The following is a 20,810-nucleotide window of genomic DNA, read 5'->3' as shown; positions in this document are numbered from 1 at the left end:
CAAGATCCTCTTATCATGTTGTGCCTTGATGCATCACTCAATTTTATCTGTCTACAGCCCATAGTTTTCATTTATTTTATGTTTTATATTATTTTATTTCATTATGGACCCTTCTACAATAATTGTATAGTTTCATGACAAGTCTTCAATAATTGTTAATAAATTTAATTTCTTTATATCATATTTAATAGGTTAAATCATTCACATCTAGGGAGCTATAAGTATATCATATTTAATATGTTAAATTCAAGAGGGTGCCCTGACCCATTGCATGTTGTTCTTATCTTAGTATTATGCTTAATAGTTTAAGGAATGATTTCCAATCAATATTTATAAGAAATTCTACGATCATAAATCTAATATAAGATTATAACCCCAAGGGGTTGGTTGAGTGACAAGTGGAGCCTTGATGAGGTTCTCAAGAAGAAAAGGTCAAGTGTGCGAAACTCCAAGAAACAATAAATTCCTTACGATCACCCTCCAGAGTTTGGTTGACTCTTAACTCAACCAGTTGCACATAGATCTTTTTAAAGGGATAAATAAAAATTCTAAGATAGATTATTCTTTTTATGATTGATACTTAATTACTTCATAAAAAAATAAATTTTATTTCCCTCAAATTAAAAATAAATAAATGATGCTCAATTCATAAATAATGATGGTTGTGAGCATTGAAGGAGGCCTTAATAAAGTTTCAATTTCTCTTATCCCAAGAAATGGAGAAAAATAAAAGAATTTACATATGTCTAAGATTCTTGACCAAACAAGCCCAAGAACTCTCCTCCCCATGTTAATTGAGAAGGGCATAGGATTGGAAAAAGGAAAAGAAAATCTTCATAGAGTTGGCAATGTCAGATGAGCAGGTATAAATTTTTGTAAAAAATAATGTTTAATAATTAAATAACAAAAGGTAAAAGTTAAAAAAATAATAATTTAATTTAAAGGTGGACAAGAAAGCTTAGTGTATATTTTTATTTCTATTTTTTTACAATAGCAGTGGTGGTGGTTAATCATTTAATGCTCACTTATTCATGCAGGCGTGGGTATAAATGCAGAACTTTAGCCATTCATCTTCTCTTTCTCAATTTTCTTCAATGGGTCTGATTCTCTTAGATCTCTTCTTCTCTGTAAACATAAAACATGGCAGTATGTAAACTGTAGTAGCTGAGAGAAAACAGTACTGTTTGAACAAAGTTTACAGAAAGGTTTCCAATAAAGGGGAGACTGCCAAAAGTAGCACCGAATTTAATGTGGGTTTGGGGTTTTCTCTGTTTTAGAGCTTCTGGCTTTTAAAGCGTTGATTAGAATCAGTGGGTTGGCCTTTTTGTTCTCTGGAATCAATGTTTTGTGTTGGAGTTTTCTCTTGATTTGAAGTGAGTTTGTGCTATTTTTGGTCTTCTCTTGTGTAATTTTGGATTGCAATTTAGAGATAGCTTTGGAAATTGTAGCAGTTGCTCCTGTGTGATCTCTGAGACATACTAACCAAGGTACTTGGTTTGATATATTGTTGTTTGGGTTTCTCAGCTAATGTCCTGAGTATTGTTTTTGATTTGTGAGCTCTTAGTTGAAGTGGGTTGCTGCTTTTCTTGCTCTAATTGAGTTAATTTGATTTGGGTTTTGGTTTAAATTTGATCTTTGTGTATTATAATATTGGGTTAGGGAGATATACCTTTGTTCTTGCTGTGTTTGCTGGTCTATTTTTATGTTGCTGAGTGGAGTGAGATATTTGGGCGAATAGTTTAAATTTGGGTTTGAAAAAACAAGTGTTGATCCTTCGAATTATCATTCATCTCATCTAAGATGTCCGAAGACTGGCGATTTGGTGATGCGAATCTCACAATTGGACCAATGGGTTTAGATCCTAGAGACAATTCCCTTGGGGATCTGATGGGTTTATCGGCACGATCATCTGTTTCCATGGTGGACTCATTTTGCCCCACTCTTTGGGATCACCCCAATTCACAACAATTAGGTTTTAGTGACAATGATCTTCATACAAGCACAAGTGCCTCCAATTCAGTAGTGATTAGAAAAGGGCTTCCTGTTACTTCAAGAATTGATATTGATAGAGAACTTGGTATGGGTTGGAATCCCTCAAATTCGATACCGAGAGGAGATGGTGTCGGGATCCTCCCTCAGAGCTTGTCTCAATTTCAAGCTGATCCCGCGTTCATCGAACGAGCGGCCAGGTTCTCATGCATCAATAGTGGCAATTTTAATTATATGATGAATCCTTTTAACATTTCGAAACCTCTGAATCTGAATTCTAAGAGTGGTGGACCAATTCAAGGGCCACAGGAGATTCACTCAGCTGATGGATTGAAACCTTTTCTGGGAGCCCAATCTCAAAATAATGAGCCGAACATGGCTGAAGTTGCCAAAGATGTTTCTATATCCATTGAGTGTAATGAGATGGAAAAGAAGAGCTTTTTAAGGGGTTGTGAACAAGGAAAACAAGGAACTGGTGTGTTTAACAATGAGTCTGATGAGGCTGAGTTTAGCAGTGATGGCTGCAGAGAGGAGCCATCTATATTGGAGAGTGTTGGCAAGGAACCTTCGTTATCGTTAGCTAAGGGAATTGGCATGAAGAAAAGGAAGAGGACTAGTGAGGTAGAAATAATGTTTCTAAGATCTTTGTTTAATTGTTATAGAGTTTACAACTTTATTCTCATCCCATGATCCTAACTTGTTTATGTAATAGAATGTTGAACTTAACCGAGCTAAAGGAGCATCACAACTTTCCGGTGAAGCTTCCATGGGTGACACTGAAACTAAGGAGAAAGTTGATCACAATCCAACTTCAGCTAAAGATGGTTCACAAGCTTTGGATTCCCCCAAGGAAGATTATATTCATGTTAGAGCACGTAGGGGGCAGGCTACAAACAGCCATAGTCTTGCAGAAAGAGTAAGCTTTTTTGTTTGGAAATTAATAGTTTTTTTTTTTTTGGATAGGTGAATCAATAGTTGTTCGAAGGTTTTCAATTTATATTGATTTGTTTGGATAATAGGTGCGAAGGGAAAAAATCAGTGAAAGGATGAAGTTTCTTCAAGAACTTGTACCTGGTTGCAACAAGGTAATTTTCTGGGATTCTGTTCGATATTTCACTAGAATTCCGTTCGATAATCTTTATATATTTTACGAGAAATTCTCTGTTTTGCAGGTTACAGGAAAGGCTGTCATGCTTGATGAGATCATTAACTACGTCCAATCACTTCAACGCCAGGTTGAGGTATGTTAGTAATAATCTGAATTTTTCTTAGGACTCTTGGCTGTTCATTAAAAAACAAATCGAATTTTTGTGTGTTTGTTTTATTCCAATCTCTTAATAGAAAATATAAATTAATAGAGTTAATGTTAAAATACGAAAGAAATATTTCTATATTTCCCTGAACAGACTATGCTCAAAAACATCTTTTCGCATCCTTCATTAACTTCTTTACTGTTAAATAATACTGTTATATTTAACTACAATTGGCCATCTATGATATTCAAGGAGATATCATTGCTGAAGCCAATTGAATGGGGTTTCTGCTCCGTGTGCATGCATTTGTCTTGATATTTCAAATATGTCATATAGAATTCATGGCATATCGGAGTTTTCTGCCGTGGGTTTTCAATTACAAATTGTCAAATATAGAACAATGCAATATTTTTTATCCATCAAGTGGATTCTTTTAATCATGGTGATTTGTGATCCTTTTATTTGTGGATTTTGTTAACGTGCCCCTGAGGGCATACGTTAAAGTGCGTTAAATACACATTGGGATCTGATTTTTGTACCGCAATTGCCCTCAAAATTTTTGTTTTAACCAAAAAACCCCCAGTTGATTGTTCCGAAGGTGTGCTTAATGCATTTTAACTTGTGCCCTAACAAGACCCTTTACTTATTTACAAGCTGATTGCCAAAAATATGAAATGTTTTCTTCTCTTGCTTCAGTTTTTGTCGATGAAGATTGCAACTGTTAATCCAATGCTAGACTTTGAAGGGATCCTTGCAAAAGATGTAAGTGAAGCTGAACACACGGATGTATATTGATTTTGTGTTTTTTATTCCAACATGAATAAACTATTTCTACTTTGTTCATAACAGATCCGTCAGTCATCAGGTGGTCCGTCTACAATGAGATTTTCACAAGATATGAGTATGGATCATCCATCTTATCAGGGATTGATCCAAGGAGGAATTCCTGGCATTGGAAATCCCTCTGATGCACTTAGGAGAACCCTTCATTCTCAATTGACAGCCATGGACGGTGGTTACAAGGAACTTGTTTCTCAGGTATTTTTTTCTTTAAAAAAAAAAACCAAACTTGTTCACCCATAATACTTAACTTCTCTGTTTTTTATCAGAATAGAAACACATGCTTTATTTTCTTGGTTTTTTTTTTTTTGTTGTTGAAAGTTTCCAAGAATAATTCTATCTGGCAGTATTGAAGAGCATTTGTTGTTCCTGCTCTAATGTTTTCTTTGTTGAACCACTGTTTTCTTAATTGACATGAAACAAGCATGAAACTTGGCTGACATATGGTGTTGTGAAATCACCGACACATAGAAAATCTCTTGAAAAACTTTTCTAATGTGTCTATTTGGATCCCCCAAACCTGCAATTGAGGCAAGCAAATATCTATGGGCTGATATTTAATCCTCTTGGCTTATCTAGCCTATTGCAGTTAGAGGACTTCAAAGAAACTTGAAGAAAATGCACTTATGAAGAAACTTAATATGCGGGCATTTTTAATTATTTTTTCTTCTAAAGAACATATATGCAACATAAGTTTGGAAATTTAAACATTTTTCACAATCTTATTGGATCAATTACAGATACCTAATGTATGGGATGATGAACTCAACAATGTCATCAAGATGAGCTTTGGCGCCAACATTCCTTTCAATAGTCATCAAGACTTAAATGGTAAAAATCTCCTTGGATTTCCACTAGAAGTTACATTCTTCTCTTATCCATCTCAAATCTTGTGATAATAACTTCATACTTGTCATCTTGGTTTCGCAGGTTCTTTGTCTCAAGGGAATATGAAAATTGAGCTCTGATCCTTGACCCTTTTCTACAGCCCTGCAATCCACCCTACCCCTTGTGTGTATGCATTTCTATTATTTCATGGAGATACCAAATCTAATAAAAGGTTCTTCGACCATTCTTTATTGCCGATAAAGATAAATGCATTTCACCTTGTACTGGAAGAAGATCCTATATTACTCGAGGAACTACTAATATGGAGCTAAGACCAACATTTGTTTTAGCTAAAGGAGTGGGGATGAATCCGCCGAGGGGTTTCTCAGGTATCATACCACCTTAGTTTCTTAAAATTGAGTATTATTTACCATATGGGGAAAAGAGAATACTATTCTATATGGATGCAGCGTTAACCGTAAAAAATGTGATGTATATTTAATTGATGTATGTTAATCTTCCAAATTAAAGCTTGTTAGTGAGAAGCTCAGTTGGGGTTGTCTGTTGTTGGATCTGTTGTGAATCTTGTTGGGTTGAGAAAGATCAACTGTTCCCTTGGAAATGATGTGTGTAACAACAAATTAAATGATACTTCTTTTTTTATTTCTCCAAAACCAAGTAAATTTGTGTCTTGTGGTTGTAAACTTGTAATTGTTTCTCATGTTTTCGGTTGCTGCTATTGGTTGTCGTCGCTGTTATCGAGACAAGGCATGGAAATTGGCTTTGTAAAGTAAGTTTTCTCTCTACAATTCAAAATGTTTACTATCTTGTAATGTTATTAGAAGAACTTCTAACCCCTATTTTAGACAATGTTTACTATCTTGTAATGTTTTCCACTTATGTTCCTTCGAAATGGGTCTCTCAACAAAGTAGGATTTCTAAAGTATTTGTGAAAAGTTTAGAGAATTTTTTTACAATTAAAATCAAAGTTTGGATATTTACTATAGTTGTGGAAAGGATTGGGGATTTATATACAATTATGGAAATTTAAGTGACCTAATTTTAAATACTAAGAAGCTAAGGGACTGTCTATAATTCAGAAAAGTAAATGGCCTCAATAAAAATATGGAAAAGTGTAGGGGCTTTTAGAATTATGGAAAATATACGGACTATATGATATAATTGGTAAGATATTTAATTATGAAAAAGTTTAAGACCCAATTAATAATGAGAAACCCTTTCCTTAGTCCTTACTATGATAGCGAGGAAAAAGGCATTACTAAGCCTCATCTACCATCAAAAAGACCTCGAGATTTGTAATGAATCTTGAGGTCTTCTTGACGGTGGATGAGGCTTAGTAACGCCTTTTTTCCCTCACTATCATAGTAAGGCTAGTCGGATTTATTAATAATTACTAAATTAGGAATTCATCCCTCACCAAAAAGAAGGAAATCCTAAGTAAAGAAACCCATTTTACTCATCAACGACTTTCTGGGGCAAGCAGTCAGTGAACCTTATTGCAATGTAATAACATGTACTGGACTACACTGTATCATTTAGTAGTTGTGGAAATAATGGCCAGAGAGATTGAAAATAGAATGTATTACTCTCTAGCCTTTTATGGAGAAACTTATAACTATCAAGAAGGCAAAGTATGGTTGACGTGTACCACTTTGATTGAAGGAAAAACCCATCTTGCATCAACTAGATGATACAACATCTCGAGGAACTTAAGGGATAGGAATTAATGATCAAATGAGCGAAGGGCCAGTTAAATTTATTGGTAAAGTCGATGGGGGTTGAGATAATAAACTTGGTTTTCAACTCCTAGTGATCTCATTAAAAATAGGCTTACTTGTAAAAAAACAGATATAAAAAAAATAAACACAATTTTATCCTTATTATCTGAAAATTTAAAAAGAAATAAAATATTATAATAACAATAAATAAATAAAAACATAATTTGATAAATATTTCGGAATATATATTGTGAGGGTAATTTTGAGACTTGTTTGGTCCATGAGTTATGTAAATTTATTTAGAAAACTCATCACCCAAAAGTCAAATAAAAGGCACTTGAGTGCAATAATGGTGTTCCCCTGCATCCCATTGGAACCCACCATCATATCCACACTTCACATAAGAAAAAGTTTTTCTCACCTTTATTTGTTCTCTAAAGCACTTTAATTGCCCCCACTTAATCATTCATATAGGAAGATTGTAATTTAAACCATAGTTGAATTTTTTGGTAATTTAGATAATTTAAACAGGAGCAAACATATTGGATTAGAATGAAGAGAAAGAGAGCTTGGAACATCGAAAGATGGGTAGCCACATGGAGTCATTAAGCTTTTCATGTATGAAAATCCAAAATGAGAAACTCAAATTGCAGTAACCAAGGCTTTACATGAGGATTTAGGCAATTTATTTTCTATCATCATATTGAGAGAGGGCTATTAAGGATGGGAAAAAAATCAAGTTATTGATGACTTGTTATATCATGATCTCGTTGGAGCGTCAATAACTGGACGTGAAAAGGACTACAAAGATCAATGGGGTCGAAGTGGAGCCGTCACGTTATAAAGTGAAATGTTAAGGAGGAGAGTGATTAGTCCCATATCAGACAAGAGAATATTTAGAACTTGGACTGTAAGGATAAACTAGACCGTATAATGTAAGGTCTACCAATGATAAACAAAACCTTAAGAAAATGGATACTTGTGTGATAGATAAAACCATCAAATAGGACAATATCATGAGTGAGGCCTAATCCATTGTATAACCCTGACACAACGCGTTTTAAAATCATGTGAACTTTAACTCAAAACGAATAATATTATATTATTATAAGTTTGGGATGTTACGTATTAACATAACTTAAGATGTACCAACCAAAAGAGAAATTTCTAATCGAGAGAGAAAGACAAAGGATATTGTAACACCAAACATATTGGAAACTTCACTTTAAGTTGTAAATTGGTCCCACCATTTCAAATGATCAAAATAACATGATGTAGTATTGTACACTTCAGGGTAGAGCAAGGATTTTGCTCCCATGGGGGCAACTAAGATTAGCAAAAAAATAATTGTGTGGGTAATAGCAATGGATTTTTTTTCCGCCGCTAATATTTGGGATACAAAATTGCACTTCCCTGTAAAAAATGTATCTCAAGGCACACATATCAATGATTCCCAAAGTTGTCACGGTAGGAGAGTCAATTGAGTGTGTCACGTGGGGTAGTCAGATTATCACTGACTCTATTTTATAAGAGACTAATAAAAATGATAGAACTACCCTTCAAGCTTCTGGTTTTTCTCCATTTGGTAAAGCTTGTAGTTTACCAAGGAACTCATATGTTCATCACACATAATCTCAACTATTTACATACAAAATCCATCCAAACGTCAAGATACAATATGTATCTCAAAAACAGAAATACATCACAAATCTTATCTATTTAGATTTCATATGTACATTGTCAAGAGGATTGTGTGATATATATATATCACACATTATTATCATTATGACATATTTCTCTAACCATTAAGCATTCAATAAAGGCCATCCGATTGGTTTTGAAAATCTTTCATGGGACCCAAACTCCAATGATAGATTCACCAGGATATCAGGATTGATTATAAACAAAGCACCAAATCTTTAGCAGTGGAACCACCCATATACAGTTATAAAACGTACAAAGGCTCCATTTCCTTGGATCCTTGCTGTCGAACCATATGATGATGGATAGGATCCTTATCGAATGTCGTCACATCTCAGCTTTTTGTCGGACACAGAGATTCCAACGTCGTTGGATGTTAGAATTTTCCAAAATTCTTGAATGTTGTTACGTGTAACTTTCAGTAAAATGGCAAGCGTACGCATGTGCGTAAGTTAGTGATGTTCCTTAGATGAGGGCCGTGCTTTATGCTTTAATTATACCACACGTGCCACTTTCTTTCTCGACGCCGAAAATCTCTCCTTATTTCAGATCCTCGCGGTTTCGGAATCTCAGTTTACTCCTCTCTCTCTCTCTCAAAAATCCAGAAAATAATGCAGATTTGACAATAAAAAGGCCTAGATTTCTTCATTGTAGTTTCGGTATCCGATCCAAAACAAAAAAAATCTAACACATCTCTCTGTTCTTCTCCCTCTCAATCGACGAACTTCAATCGCATTCGATGCAGAAAGTCAGATTACGATGCTCTTTTCTCCCCTCGATCTGATCTAAAACACAAAAAATATTGAATTTTTACGTCGATTTCCTGGTTTTTGATTCGAAATGGGAGGTGTAACGTCGTCAATGGCAGCGAAATTCGCTTTTTTCCCGCCAAATCCGCCTTCGTATAAACTAGTAGTCGACGAGGCGACCGGAAAAATGACGATTTCCGACGTTCCACAGAAAGAGAATGTAGACGTGTTGAAGCTTTCCACTATGAAAGGAAACGAGATAATTGCGATGTACGTGAAGAATCCATTGGCGTCGCTCACTGTGTTGTACTCTCATGGCAACGCTGCTGATCTAGGGCAGATGTATGAGCTTTACACAGAGCTTAGTGTTCATCTCCGTGTCAATTTAATGGGGTTTGTACAGATTTCATATTTTCGAAATTTTGAATTTCAATTACATATTTTGCTTACAATAGTAGAAATCATGTAAAAAACAAAAAAGTAAGCGTTTTGAATCCAAACTAGTTCTGAAATTTGATTTGTTTTTTTTTTTCTTCTCTGTTTGAATGCTCTTGAATACAGATACGATTATTCCGGGTATGGGCAGTCTTCTGGAAAGGTATGGCATCTTCAACCAAGATTTATTGATTTAAGGAATTTTTTTTTTTTCCAGTTGATTAAGTTGGAGATTGTTGATTTATGCTTTTAATGGCTACTGATAGCCGAGCGAGCAAAACACATACGCAGACATTGAAGCCACGTATAAATGCCTTGAAGAAATATATGGAGCAAAGGAGGAAGATATCATCTTGTATGGGCAATCAGTTGGTAGTGGACCAACTTTGGATTTGGCAACCCGATTGAATCGATTAAGAGCTGTGGTTCTTCACAGTCCTATCCTTTCTGGTCTCCGGGTTATGTATCCAGTGAAGCAAACATACTGGTTTGACATTTATAAGGTTTCATCTTTTTCTTTTTTGTTTAGATGTTTATAATAACAGAACCTCTGTTGTTTTGTTGTTGATCTTTCTGTCAAATTAATGCTTTATTGAATGAGTGTCTATCTGTTTTCTATGCAGAATATTAATAAAATCCCAATGGTTAATTGCCCAGTCTTGATAATCCATGTGAGTCTTTCTGTTCTGTTTTTTTAGATGTTAAACCAATTATCACTTGTTAGCTTGATTTGGTAACTAAATCTTAATTAAATTGAAGATGTGTGCTTTAACTTACCAACAATACTTGTTAATTAACTAGCATTCCCTTCATCCAATGCTGTATTCGTTGCTAACTGACTCTTTGGATGGGTAATATGCCCTAATCCCATAGATTGTAATTGACCAATCATTTTAACAGGCTCGTCCCATGGTTTCTTCTTTGCTGTTAACCTCTATTTTTAGCTCTTCCAAATTTAATTTATGGATTTTACCTTTGAAGATCGTCGAATTGAAATTTGGGTTGGGTTTTCTGCCAATGAAGTGGTGTATCACTGATTGAACTCTTCAGTGCAATGCATAGTTGCGCAGGGGGTTCTGCATTTCTTCCGGGGTAGGTACACACTAGATGAATACCTTACCATCCATTCTATTATAAGTCTCAAAAGAATAAGATTGTAAATGGGCATGGAAATTATATAATAAAACACAACGGATATTCCCCTCCTTTGCCTCAATCTTTAAATCCTATAAAGAATGTATCTTGAGGACACCTTTTACCTTTTTTTGCCTTTACTCTTCTTGCCCTTTCCAAGAATACTCCAAACTTTATTGCATTTTCTCTTCTACACTCTTTCCAAGAGTACCCGTTCGACTTTATATATTGTCTTTCCTCATCTCCCCTTTCCAATAATACCCTTCCAATGTTATTGTCTTTCCTTTTCTCCTTCTCTTTTAATAATACCCCTACAACTTTATTATCTTTCCTCTTTTACCCCATTAACCCAAGAGAGGATGCCCGTGCCTGCTATGATAATAATTCTCAAGGGAATATGCTGCTTACCAGCCATTTCATACCAAATTGGTAGGGTTCATGAGTGTAAGTCCTACGAGAGTTTTCAGACTTTTTCGGGCCTTTTAAAAATAAAGACTACCTGACCTAGGTCAAGGCCCATTTACTTCTAGTAAAATACATGTTTGCTTTCCTTGAAATTTGATGTGCATGTGGTGTAAGAAGTGTCACTTAGCTAAGTGGTAAGACGTGTGAAGAATTGTTCCCACGTCCGTAATTCAAACCCCCTTGAACCCATACTTCTTATGCTAACCACTAACCATATTACCAGTCACTAACCACTAATAAAACATTTACTCATAAAAAAAAATAAAAATTGATGTGGTGTAGATTAATTTACAATTAAGTCGGTTAAAACATTAGGCATGCTAACTTGGGTAGCTGTTTGACTGTTTCATGTGCTTTCAGGGAACTGCTGATGAAGTTGTGAGCTGCTCCCATGGTAAGCAGCTATGGGAACTCTGTAAAGAGAAGTATGAACCTCTGTGGCTTGAAGGAGGGAGTCACTGTAACTTGGAACTCTATCCAGAGTACATAAGGCATCTCAAGAAGTTCATGTCGGCAATTGAGAAAGTGCCACACCTCAGGATTCAATCTGAACAAACAGCAGAGAAACCAGAGCTTCCTCAGAACAGCACGGACAATGGAGAGAAGTCAAGAACAAGCATGGACCAGAGAGAGAGGTCTAGGCCAAGTACAGAAAAAAGAGAGAAGTCTAGGCCAAGCACAGAACATAGAGAGAAGTCAAGATCCAGCACCGATAGAAGAGACAAATCAAGAAAGAGCGTGGATCACACTGAGAAGACTGGGAACAGCATGGACCAGTCAGAGAAAGCGAGGAAAAGCATTGATCGGTTAGATAAAACTTGGACTGGCAAAGAGTTTCTTTCTGTTTTCTGTTATTCTTTCTTTTTATTCCATTGTGGCCAATGTAACTTACTATGTAAGTATAAATATAATTTCTGGTTTTCTTGACTGCTGGAATCAAATGGTGGCAGCTTCGGAGTCATGGTGAGATCAGTCGCATTGTGCAACATTGATTGTTTCAAGCACACAGCTCCCGACGTCTGAGGAAAACAAAGGTTAGTGCTTGCAATTGGGATATGTTTTGTTTTCGTTTTTCTTTATTTGATTTGATCAGTTGAAATGTGTGGGGTTTGATATACTATCTTCAAATTTTTTTTTCTCTTCTGTGTTTTCAGAGGAAAAATAGCAAATTTAACAAGGCAGATGTTGCCCCAATGTATTATCTGTCTATAATAATAGAGAAGTCCTATCTTTGTACTTACAAGTGTGCCTTAGTTACTAGGATGGAATTTTTTTTTTAGTTTTTTAGTTTTTTGTACAAGACTCCTCCTTTTATTGGATTTTGTTGAAACCAAAAGCTTTGGACTTTATGGTGGTCGAGTCTGCATAACTGTATCAGGTTTTCTGGCATTAATTACAAAAAACAAAGCAGGAAAGCTGAAAGCCAAATTTTATCCAAATTTAATGGCTTTTAATTTGAGGGCCAGCATGAAATTTGTTATGATAGGGTGGTATTAGAACATCTATCACTTTATGAAAATCTCAGATGCAGTTCAATGTTTACAAGTAACAATATTGGCTCTTACCAGACTTAGTTTTCTTTCTTTTTTTTGGATAAGTTTATTGTTTTACGAGGAATTCAACAGGAGTAATTTGTACTCTAAAATTGGTTTCAAATGATTGTAGGTTACTTGAAAGATTTAGGCCTTAATAATATGTTTAGATTTTGTACTCGTTGTTTCTTCTTTGAAGTGCTTCTGTTTGCTATTATATAGTGTAATAATATGTATTTAAGCGGAGAAAAATGTCACTATACACCCATGCATGCAAGTATTTTGTACAGGACCTGGGATATGCCTACATGGTGCTTAGCTGATCATCTTTGGCAATTGGGATTTTGTAAGTCGAGCTTTCATTTCAATGATAATTAGAACAGAGGGACACGTGACGCATCTGAAGGAAATGAGATCCATTGACCCAAAGGCGGCATACCTTTCCTTGTCACAGCACAGACCTGGTGGATTGCGAGATTCGTACTCTTGAAACTGGATGGTGAAACACTTGGACAGAACCGATCTGTAGAGATCAATAGTGGGTCAGTTCGTGATGGGTGAAGCTTGATCCATCTCAGGTCTCTCATTTTTCCATGTATAGGTTACATCTAGCCTATTACTTATATATTGTTCGTTATCGGGGAAAAATAGTGTTTTATAGCTGTGATTATCTCCAAAATGAATAGCTGAATCACACCAATGGAACGTGATGTGGCCATTCATAGGCAAGTGTCATGCTACATGTGACATATTGAATGTTACCCTCCAAATTTTAATGTTTATGTAATTTTTGGCTAGTCTAAAAAGTTGATGTCAATACCATTTTACTGTTTCTTCTTCATCCTCTCTCTCTCTCTCTGTAGTATTTTTGGTAATTCTAACTATGATTTAAGCACTTCATGGGATCAGGAGGTATGGTAATTGGCTGACCTTAAATGAATCCTACTCTCCTATTCGCCTATATACAAAGCCAAGTCTTTCGTTAATGAGAGAATTGCTATTTGCTTTCACTACCTCCACACCCAGACCATTTCTACTGGACTCCCTCTTAGTTTATTGCTTATCAGAGTTACTCTTTACATTTTTTTTTTTTTGATAAGTACTAAATTTTCTCGGAAGTGTTTTATGGGTACAGATTCATAACTGTGGGTACTTGTAATGATCGTCAACATTGTACATAATTATGGGTACAAATTCATAACTGTGGGTACTTGTAATGATCGTCAACATTGTACATAAAATCGTAACTCTGAGAAGTACCCATTCCATTCCTATGCATACAGACAAATCAAGATTGGCTCCAGTCTTTATAAAACAGAAAACCCTACTCTTAGATTGTCTTCAACCCACATTCTAATGTCAACATCTCACATATAGCTACTCTTTTAACAATACCATTAACATAGTTGCTGAGCATGGATTACTTTGCAAACTTTTCCATTCTATGAACACCTTTACCTCTCATGCTTACCACCCTCTAATCCAAAAGCCAATCTCCATAAAAATAAAAATCGGCTTGAATTCACGTCATGCAACCAGGTCCCCCAGATTTCTGTATCTAGCATCTAAAATCCTCCATACCCAACATGCTTTAGTGGTATGCAGAATAACATACCTTCCCTCCATTCCACCAGATTCTTAGGCCTTTACCCCATTCTCAGATTCTTCATCCTTTCTTGAATTAACTAGCCCATTGACAAGCTGAACCACATGGCTGATTGCCACGACCGGTCTGTCCAAGAGAATACCCTTCTCAGAGAAGCAGCTTCTGAACTTCACAAGAGATCATAAACCTGCAACTCAACGATTCTTCCAACATTTTTAGAGGTTTGGTAGAAGTTCCCTGCAACACGGCTCACCTTATAGCTGAAATCTACAAACCATCCCAAGGATATTTGTTTCATTAAAATGAGAGCAATTTTTTTTTCCTTCTTTTTTCTTCATAATATTTTTATCTTTCTATTGTAATGTGTGAAGGTTGATCAGTCTGGCCTTCCCCTGGGCTGTATGATATCGAAAACAGACTGCGATGACAGCTTCTGAGAATCTCATTCAATTAAACTTAATTATGATGTTACATATTTAAATAAAGAGGTTATAGGTCTCATAATTGTTATCTGCATCTCATAACGTTCTGTTCTATCCCAACTAGATTCATCTCTTCTCACCGCATAAAGATCTAGCAGCTTGTAGAGCAAAATATGATAGAATGATGCTTGCTCCAGCCCGTCGGAGGCACATCAGTGATTCCATCATCACTTTTTCTTCATCTATCATTTTCAAAACACCAGCAGCCTTTATCATTGAATACTCACCTGAAACCTGGATCAGAAAGGGGAAATAAGTCAAGCTCTCAATAAATGAAAAGAGTTCAGAAAGAAAACCACATATAATATATAGCTAGAAAAGAAAGCTAAAGCCTCCATCAGGTGTAGTAACAAGTATTGTCACTCAATTTGTTTGGAGCATCAATGCCTCCTCTAAATTGGTTCAGTTGAGTTCGAACTGTTTTCTCATTTTGAAGTGGGTAATGCCAACCTGACATTACCCTCCTCTTCTGGTCTCGGGACCAGCGATCAGGGCAAATAAACAAAACAAAGGCAGACAAGCAATTAGCATCTAATCTCAGATATTTCTGTTTAAAACTACATATTGGATGCTTCTCTATTGAATATTCGCAAGAGAATCCACAATTAGGTCAGAACTCATCCTAAGCCACACTGGTTGACATCAATTTCGTATATGATTATACAATTCCAAGTAAATTGTACCCTTTCAATTACAAAATTGGAAATAATCCGAAGGGAAAAATTCCTATCAAGAATGAAGAAGGCAAGTTGATAACCTCAGGGACAGAAAAAGATTCTTAGGACTCGAAGCTATAGCTAAATTGGCATTCTATTACCTCGCTCTCTGTAGTAAAAGCATATTTTGAAGGGTCCAACCCAGCTTATTATAAAAAAGAAATCAAAGAAGTAGACAAATGAGGAAGTTACCTGATATGCAGCAATTGGTAGATGGGAGTTATCTCGGAGAAGCCGTATAATATCTAAGTAAGGCAGCCCAGGTTTAACCTATGAATTAGATTAAATTACTCTTATTAGTGTCCTGCCACATACTGATATGTGGGATGGGAAATGCTCATACAAAGAATGTTTACCAGAAGGATATCAGCTCCCTCAGCCTCATCGGCATGGGTCTCAACCAGAGCTTCTCTATAATTTGCTGGGTTCATCTGGTAACTTTTGTTTGCCAATCCAAATTGATATGTGATAGTAAGCAACAGTTACATAAAATTTAAGAGATTCAACAATGAAACTAAATTTTTCTGAGCTTCATACGTTTTTTTGTCTCCAAAACGTGGATTTGAGTCTAATGCTTCACGGAATGGACCATAAAATGCACTTGCGTACCTGTTTGACATACACATTTGATTAACATATTAAAGAAGTAACTGGTACCAGATTATTCAGGCAGGATAACTAAAAGTCGCCAGAGTGGTTGCTAGTCCAAAGCAAGACAAAAAATGTTGAACAAGGAGGCTCCCAAGAGTTAAATGCACTAAAAGAAAGAAAGAGATCTCAAAGCATAAAATATTTCCAATAGGCTCCTATTTGGCACACAAAGTCAATGGCTCCCAATCTCCTATCAGCTCATGTGGCTCACATGCAGAAAGGGTGAGAGCTACAATTCTACTTGCTCCACAGAAGGAAATTTTGAAGTGTCATACTAAAGTATGTGTTAATTACTTTGCTGTATAAGACATGATAGACACATCTAGAAAACCTTCAGCATCCAGAGCTTCTCGGATTGCTCCTACACGACCATCCATCATGTCACTGGGACTTACAACATCTGCTCCTGATCGAGCCTTTTTTCACACCATGCCAATAGAATCACAAATTAATTTGGAATAAGGTTGAGTTGAAAGAATAAATACAAGTTGTATTCTATGAGTACTTCTTAAATTACCTGAGCAACAGCCTGCTTGCATAATTGATGAACTGTTTCGTCATTAATTATGACTCCTGTTAGAAATACCAAATGAGAAGTGTGATGAATAACATATAATTATTTTTTCTCTCCCAAGATTAAAGATCAAACTGAATGTTTGCTTCAGACTATTAACTTGCATCTTCTGAAAATTTGAAATAATTTAACATCAAGTAATCAAAACCACGAAATTGCAGACCTCACTTTCAAAAAGGTTGCTAAACAATTAGATGCTGGAACCTAGAACTGAGAAATAAGCACAGCAACAACAGACAAACCCTGCACCAATGAAAGAAAGATGACACTAAAAAGGGAATGGTTATTGGGATTAAACCTAAGCATCTCAATTTGGGTTGAAGTGCTGACAATTTCTATGTAGTCAATTATTGCTGGATTTAAAAGCCAACAGGTCGAGACAGGCTTACTTCAAAGGTATTGAACTCTTATCATCCAATGAACTCCTTCCAACTAAAGAGCTCAATTAAATCTATATTGAAGGTTTTCTGAATTGAAGACAAGATGAAAATATGTGCAAGGAGCCACACATCTAAGAAATTTTGGAGACATCATTGCTTGGTCCCCTCATAGGAATTCACATTGCCATCTTCTTATATCAGCAGTACAGGTAAGGAGATAAAGACAATATCAAGAAAGTTCCCTCTACAAGTGGTATCAATGATAAGAACAAAGCCAAATCAAGAATTCTTCTAGGATCTTACCAGGCAAGAACCTATATGGTGGAAAAAGGCTGCTTTAACATGAACTGGGCCTCTTGAAAGGGGCCATGAAGTAGGGAGAACATATATTGTAGATGAAACTAAAGATATAAGCGACTCCGTTAGTATTTCTTCCACTCACACCCTATGAGATGAAGATGTTGAGATGAATGACTTAAAGGATGGTGAAAGATCAAAATAGGAAATGAACACAACTGCGAAGATTTTGTAGCAGTCCCAATATGTGATAAATTGGAGGAAAACCAATTAACCCTATTCATTTGCTAACCACCAACCCTGTACCCATCCAAAAAAAAAAAAATGAAGGAAAGCCGATTGAGATGGTCTTATCATGTGCAACTCAGCATCAACAAAAAGAAACATGCATGTTGAAGATTATAAAAGAGAGACCAAAAGGGATGTGGATTGAACCTAGAAAAGGGATAGGTCAGTCGACCCTAGTCATTTAGGATAAACCTTCGATAATTTTCCAAAGCACAAATTACAAGCATAGCCACTCATCAGTTTATTATTATGGTTAATTAACATTCAATTAGAACCCAAACCATGTGACATATAACGTCATAAACTCAATTTATTAACAGACGAGGTTTAAGAGACAAAAACAAAAAACAAAAATCTTCAAATATTATCCTTACCATCTTCTCTGACAATGCCATCATGCCCGTCAGAGGAATATGGGTCCAAAGCAACATCAGTGTATATAACCTACAAAAACAAGATTTTGTGGCATCTATAAAACTACCATACTTCACACCCAATGAAACTGTAGAAAAATGAGGAAACTGAAATATTTAGACTCACAAGGTCAGGGTACTTGTCTTTGAGCAGACGTATTGCTCGAGGCACCAGACCATTCTCGTTATATGCTTCATCTCCAGTAGGTGACTAGGGGAACAAGAACCAAAAAAATTATGAAAAATAATAAAGTAAAATATATATAACATCATTCCCTTCAGATAAAAGACCCTAGAGCATTAAGAAACGAAATTGGGATTGGAACAGTGAAAGGGAGAGGGAAAAGAACCTTTAAAGCATCTGGTACTTTAGGAAAAAGGACGACACTATTGACACCAACATCACGGGCCTTGTAAACCTGCATCAAAGAAAGCTTCAGTATTAGAAACTGCTCAGACAGAAAAGTGTCCAGTGATGTAAAATAAACAAGTTTCAATGTATTTGATTTAGTGAACAAACATTCCAGATAATAAAATATAGAAAACTTCAAAATGGAGCATAAAAAAAAGCTTAATCACCTCTTCCAAAAGACCATGTCTCCATCCAAGCCTATAACATCCAGGCATAGCTCCTATAGGAGTGTCCTCTTCACCTACAAGTCCAAAAATATGTAAGTAAATAGGTGACAAATGATCAACATTTACAACTACTACCAACCTTCATGGATAAATAGTGGGTAGACAAAATTTGCAGGACTTATTTGCGTTTCCTGGAATGAAGCTCTTAGCACTGGTGACCTCCTATTACGACGAGGACGCCTACTCAGGGACTAAAAGAAATGAATATACAAGATCAGAGAACACAAGTGATTAAAAAACACATAAATGAAACCATTCCTATTTCAAATAAACAAGAAGATTTTTTTTATTGACACAAAAAGGTCAATTTGGGATTTCACAGAATTTGACCAATTGCAAGACATTATCTGTATTGAGGGCTTCCCTAATGTGGTTATTTTTTGTAAATTGGTGATGCCACAATGGGAAAAAAAATTATAAAAGAATTGGAACTCATAAATGGCAAGTGCTTTAACACCATACACCACAATGGGAAAAAACTTTGAAGGAACCCTCTCCATTGAGTTACATGTGGCATTTCCAAGGGGGTGTTCCAAATTTTGGCAGAAATGTAGGGGTGTGAAATAAATTCAAAACGCCAAATGTCTTGTAACAAGGAGGGTTCCTTCAAAGTAGGACTCTACCACAATGTGGATCTCCAGCCTAATAACATGGATACATTCACTAACAAGCTGAAAAGGTAAGGTAATTTAGAGGATCTTCATTGCTAAGGATAGTAATCAAACATACAAATAATGGGATCACAGGAGTTCCAGTTGGTGCCGCCGCTTTAGGAGGTACAGGTGGCGCTTCTGGAGCGTTCCCAGCTACGACAGCAGCTTCGCTTTCCTCAATACTTAATCCTGACTTCTTCAATGATGTTTCTCGTTCGTCACTCGCTCTTATAACAAATTGAGTCCGTGATCGTGTCTTGATTGCACGCTTAACGTTTATAAATTGCAATTTTACTGATGGCTTCAAGCCAGCATAGCTTTGCCCATCAAAACGCCTAATTGTGCCAACATTGTTTGGACCAACAGAAATTGTGGTGCAGGCCATGAATTTCCTGCAATTATAATTCTCGAGATTTAAAGATCGAAAAACCGAGTGTGATCCAATCCAGAAAGCTAGTCCAAAAATCAATTATGAATCTGATAGCTAGAGAAGCAGAAATCTAATAAGAACAGATGAATCAAAATCAGATTTTTAGGATGAATTAAACAACCCTAAAAGCATTGATATTAGAATTAATGAGATATAATCTTCTTTCAAGAGAGAGATCTGACAATAGATCAAGCGCAACTACAAATAGAGCATCTGAAGGAAAATTTTGGATCAAATATAGGAGAATTAAGCTGAGAATCTTACCTCGGATTAAACAAAAACAGGTTTTTTTTAGAAGAAATTCAAGCTTTGCTTGCGGTTCAAACCAGCAAAGTCTGCGCAGCCTTATCGTCTGATGTTAAGAAACATGAAAACAACTTCAGGACTCCTACGTGGCAAGCAGCCTTATCTTCTGATGTTAAGAAACATGATAACAACTTCAGGATTCCCACATGGCCCTACGTATATACAGGATCGTGATAATCTGATTACCCCACGTGGCAAACTTAATCAATTACCCTAACGTGGCAAGTTCAGGAACCGTAGATCGGCACTCCTCAGGATACACAGCTGCACTTTCCCATAAAAAAGTGTATCTCGAGGGAACTGTGTTTTGCGAGGAACACGGATCTATGGTTCCCGAACTTGTCATGTCGAGTGGTCGATCGAGTTTGCCAGTCAAATTATCACGATTGGCATACGGGAGGTTACCTCACGTGGACATACGTTTAGGTGATGTTAAGACCCTAACCAATGCTCGAAAAATACTTAGGTGTTAAATGTAGTGAAAAGTTGAAGTATTAACCTAAACATCATAACATACCCCCACGTTTCAAGGTTGACATCCTTGTTGGCCTATTTTATGGCGAACTCTTTGGCCTTCTTTTTAAATATTATGTATCCCTCTTTTTTTTTTCATAAGTCGCCCCTTCCCAAACTAATCACGATAGCCTACCATGGCAAACCCCTCCCCCCCTCCTTTTTATCCAAACCTCTTCCATATTCAATATTATAGA

General features: G+C 36.1%; 3 protein-coding genes across 4 annotated transcripts; 2 read left to right on the top strand and 1 right to left on the bottom strand.

Annotated features, from left to right (window-relative positions):
- The first annotated feature begins 1,040 nt into the window (after nucleotides 1–1,040).
- On the top strand, nucleotides 1,041–5,614 carry LOC147399268 (transcription factor bHLH49-like). Of its 2 annotated transcripts, XM_086448761.1 has the most exons (9): nucleotides 1,041–1,487; nucleotides 1,660–2,610; nucleotides 2,702–2,905; nucleotides 3,009–3,074; nucleotides 3,162–3,230; nucleotides 3,939–4,004; nucleotides 4,092–4,280; nucleotides 4,823–4,913; nucleotides 5,013–5,614. In XM_086448761.1, the coding sequence occupies exons 2-9, from the start codon at nucleotides 1,801–1,803 to the stop codon at nucleotides 5,048–5,050; spliced, it is 1,533 nt and encodes a 510-aa protein (XP_086304887.1). In that variant the 5' UTR covers nucleotides 1,041–1,487; nucleotides 1,660–1,800; the 3' UTR covers nucleotides 5,051–5,614. The 2 variants fall into 2 exon arrangements, with proteins under 2 accessions (XP_086304887.1, XP_086304886.1); XM_086448760.1 differs by having other exon boundaries at nucleotides 1,041–2,610.
- Nucleotides 5,615–8,862: 3,248 nt separating this feature from the next.
- On the top strand, nucleotides 8,863–12,167 carry LOC147399267 (uncharacterized). Its single transcript, XM_086448759.1, has 6 exons — nucleotides 8,863–9,492; nucleotides 9,661–9,697; nucleotides 9,801–10,037; nucleotides 10,158–10,205; nucleotides 11,494–11,939; nucleotides 12,084–12,167. The coding sequence occupies exons 1-6, from the start codon at nucleotides 9,191–9,193 to the stop codon at nucleotides 12,154–12,156; spliced, it is 1,143 nt and encodes a 380-aa protein (XP_086304885.1). The 5' UTR covers nucleotides 8,863–9,190; the 3' UTR covers nucleotides 12,157–12,167.
- A 2,535-nt stretch (nucleotides 12,168–14,702) lies between these two features.
- On the bottom strand, nucleotides 14,703–20,217 carry LOC147399266 (delta-aminolevulinic acid dehydratase, chloroplastic-like). Its single transcript, XM_086448758.1, has 13 exons — nucleotides 20,059–20,217; nucleotides 19,441–19,756; nucleotides 18,791–18,902; nucleotides 18,652–18,725; nucleotides 18,423–18,491; nucleotides 18,200–18,283; nucleotides 18,034–18,103; nucleotides 16,638–16,693; nucleotides 16,415–16,536; nucleotides 16,007–16,078; nucleotides 15,826–15,907; nucleotides 15,662–15,739; nucleotides 14,703–14,987 (listed from the first exon to the last, which is right to left on the bottom strand). Exons 2-13 carry the CDS (start codon nucleotides 19,747–19,749, stop codon nucleotides 14,820–14,822), a joined length of 1,296 nt encoding a protein of 431 aa, XP_086304884.1. The 5' UTR covers nucleotides 19,750–19,756; nucleotides 20,059–20,217; the 3' UTR covers nucleotides 14,703–14,819.
- Nucleotides 20,218–20,810: the final 593 nt, after the last annotated feature.

This window comes from Akebia trifoliata, chromosome 7 (genome assembly GCF_017979445.1).
Source record: "Akebia trifoliata isolate Shusen 1 chromosome 7, ASM1797944v1, whole genome shotgun sequence".
NCBI lineage: Eukaryota > Viridiplantae > Streptophyta > Magnoliopsida > Ranunculales > Lardizabalaceae > Akebia > Akebia trifoliata.
Note: the sequence above shows the minus strand (reverse complement) of the source record. Positions and strands in the feature narration are given on the sequence as shown.

Bases quoted from the DNA above. Each gene is read 5' to 3' on its own strand.
- LOC147399268 (XM_086448761.1), top strand. From the start codon at position 1,801: ATGTCCGAAGACTGGCGATTTGGTGATGCGAATCTCACAATTGGACCA. The intron at 3,231-3,938 runs GTATGTTAGTAA...CTCTTGCTTCAG, and splicing joins CACTTCAACGCCAGGTTGAG to TTTTTGTCGATGAAGATTGC. The intron at 4,281-4,822 runs GTATTTTTTTCT...GATCAATTACAG, and splicing joins ACAAGGAACTTGTTTCTCAG to ATACCTAATGTATGGGATGA.
- LOC147399267 (XM_086448759.1), top strand. From the start codon at position 9,191: ATGGGAGGTGTAACGTCGTCAATGGCAGCGAAATTCGCTTTTTTCCCG. The intron at 9,493-9,660 runs GTTTGTACAGAT...TCTTGAATACAG, and splicing joins CTCCGTGTCAATTTAATGGG to ATACGATTATTCCGGGTATG. The intron at 10,206-11,493 runs GTGAGTCTTTCT...ATGTGCTTTCAG, and splicing joins GCCCAGTCTTGATAATCCAT to GGAACTGCTGATGAAGTTGT.
- LOC147399266 (XM_086448758.1), bottom strand. From the start codon at position 19,749: ATGGCCTGCACCACAATTTCTGTTGGTCCAAACAATGTTGGCACAATT. The intron at 16,694-18,033 runs GTAAGGATAATA...TATTTCTAACAG, and splicing joins TGGCATTGTCAGAGAAGATG to GAGTCATAATTAATGACGAA. The intron at 16,537-16,637 runs GTAATTTAAGAA...GTGTGAAAAAAG, and splicing joins GCAAGCAGGCTGTTGCTCAG to GCTCGATCAGGAGCAGATGT.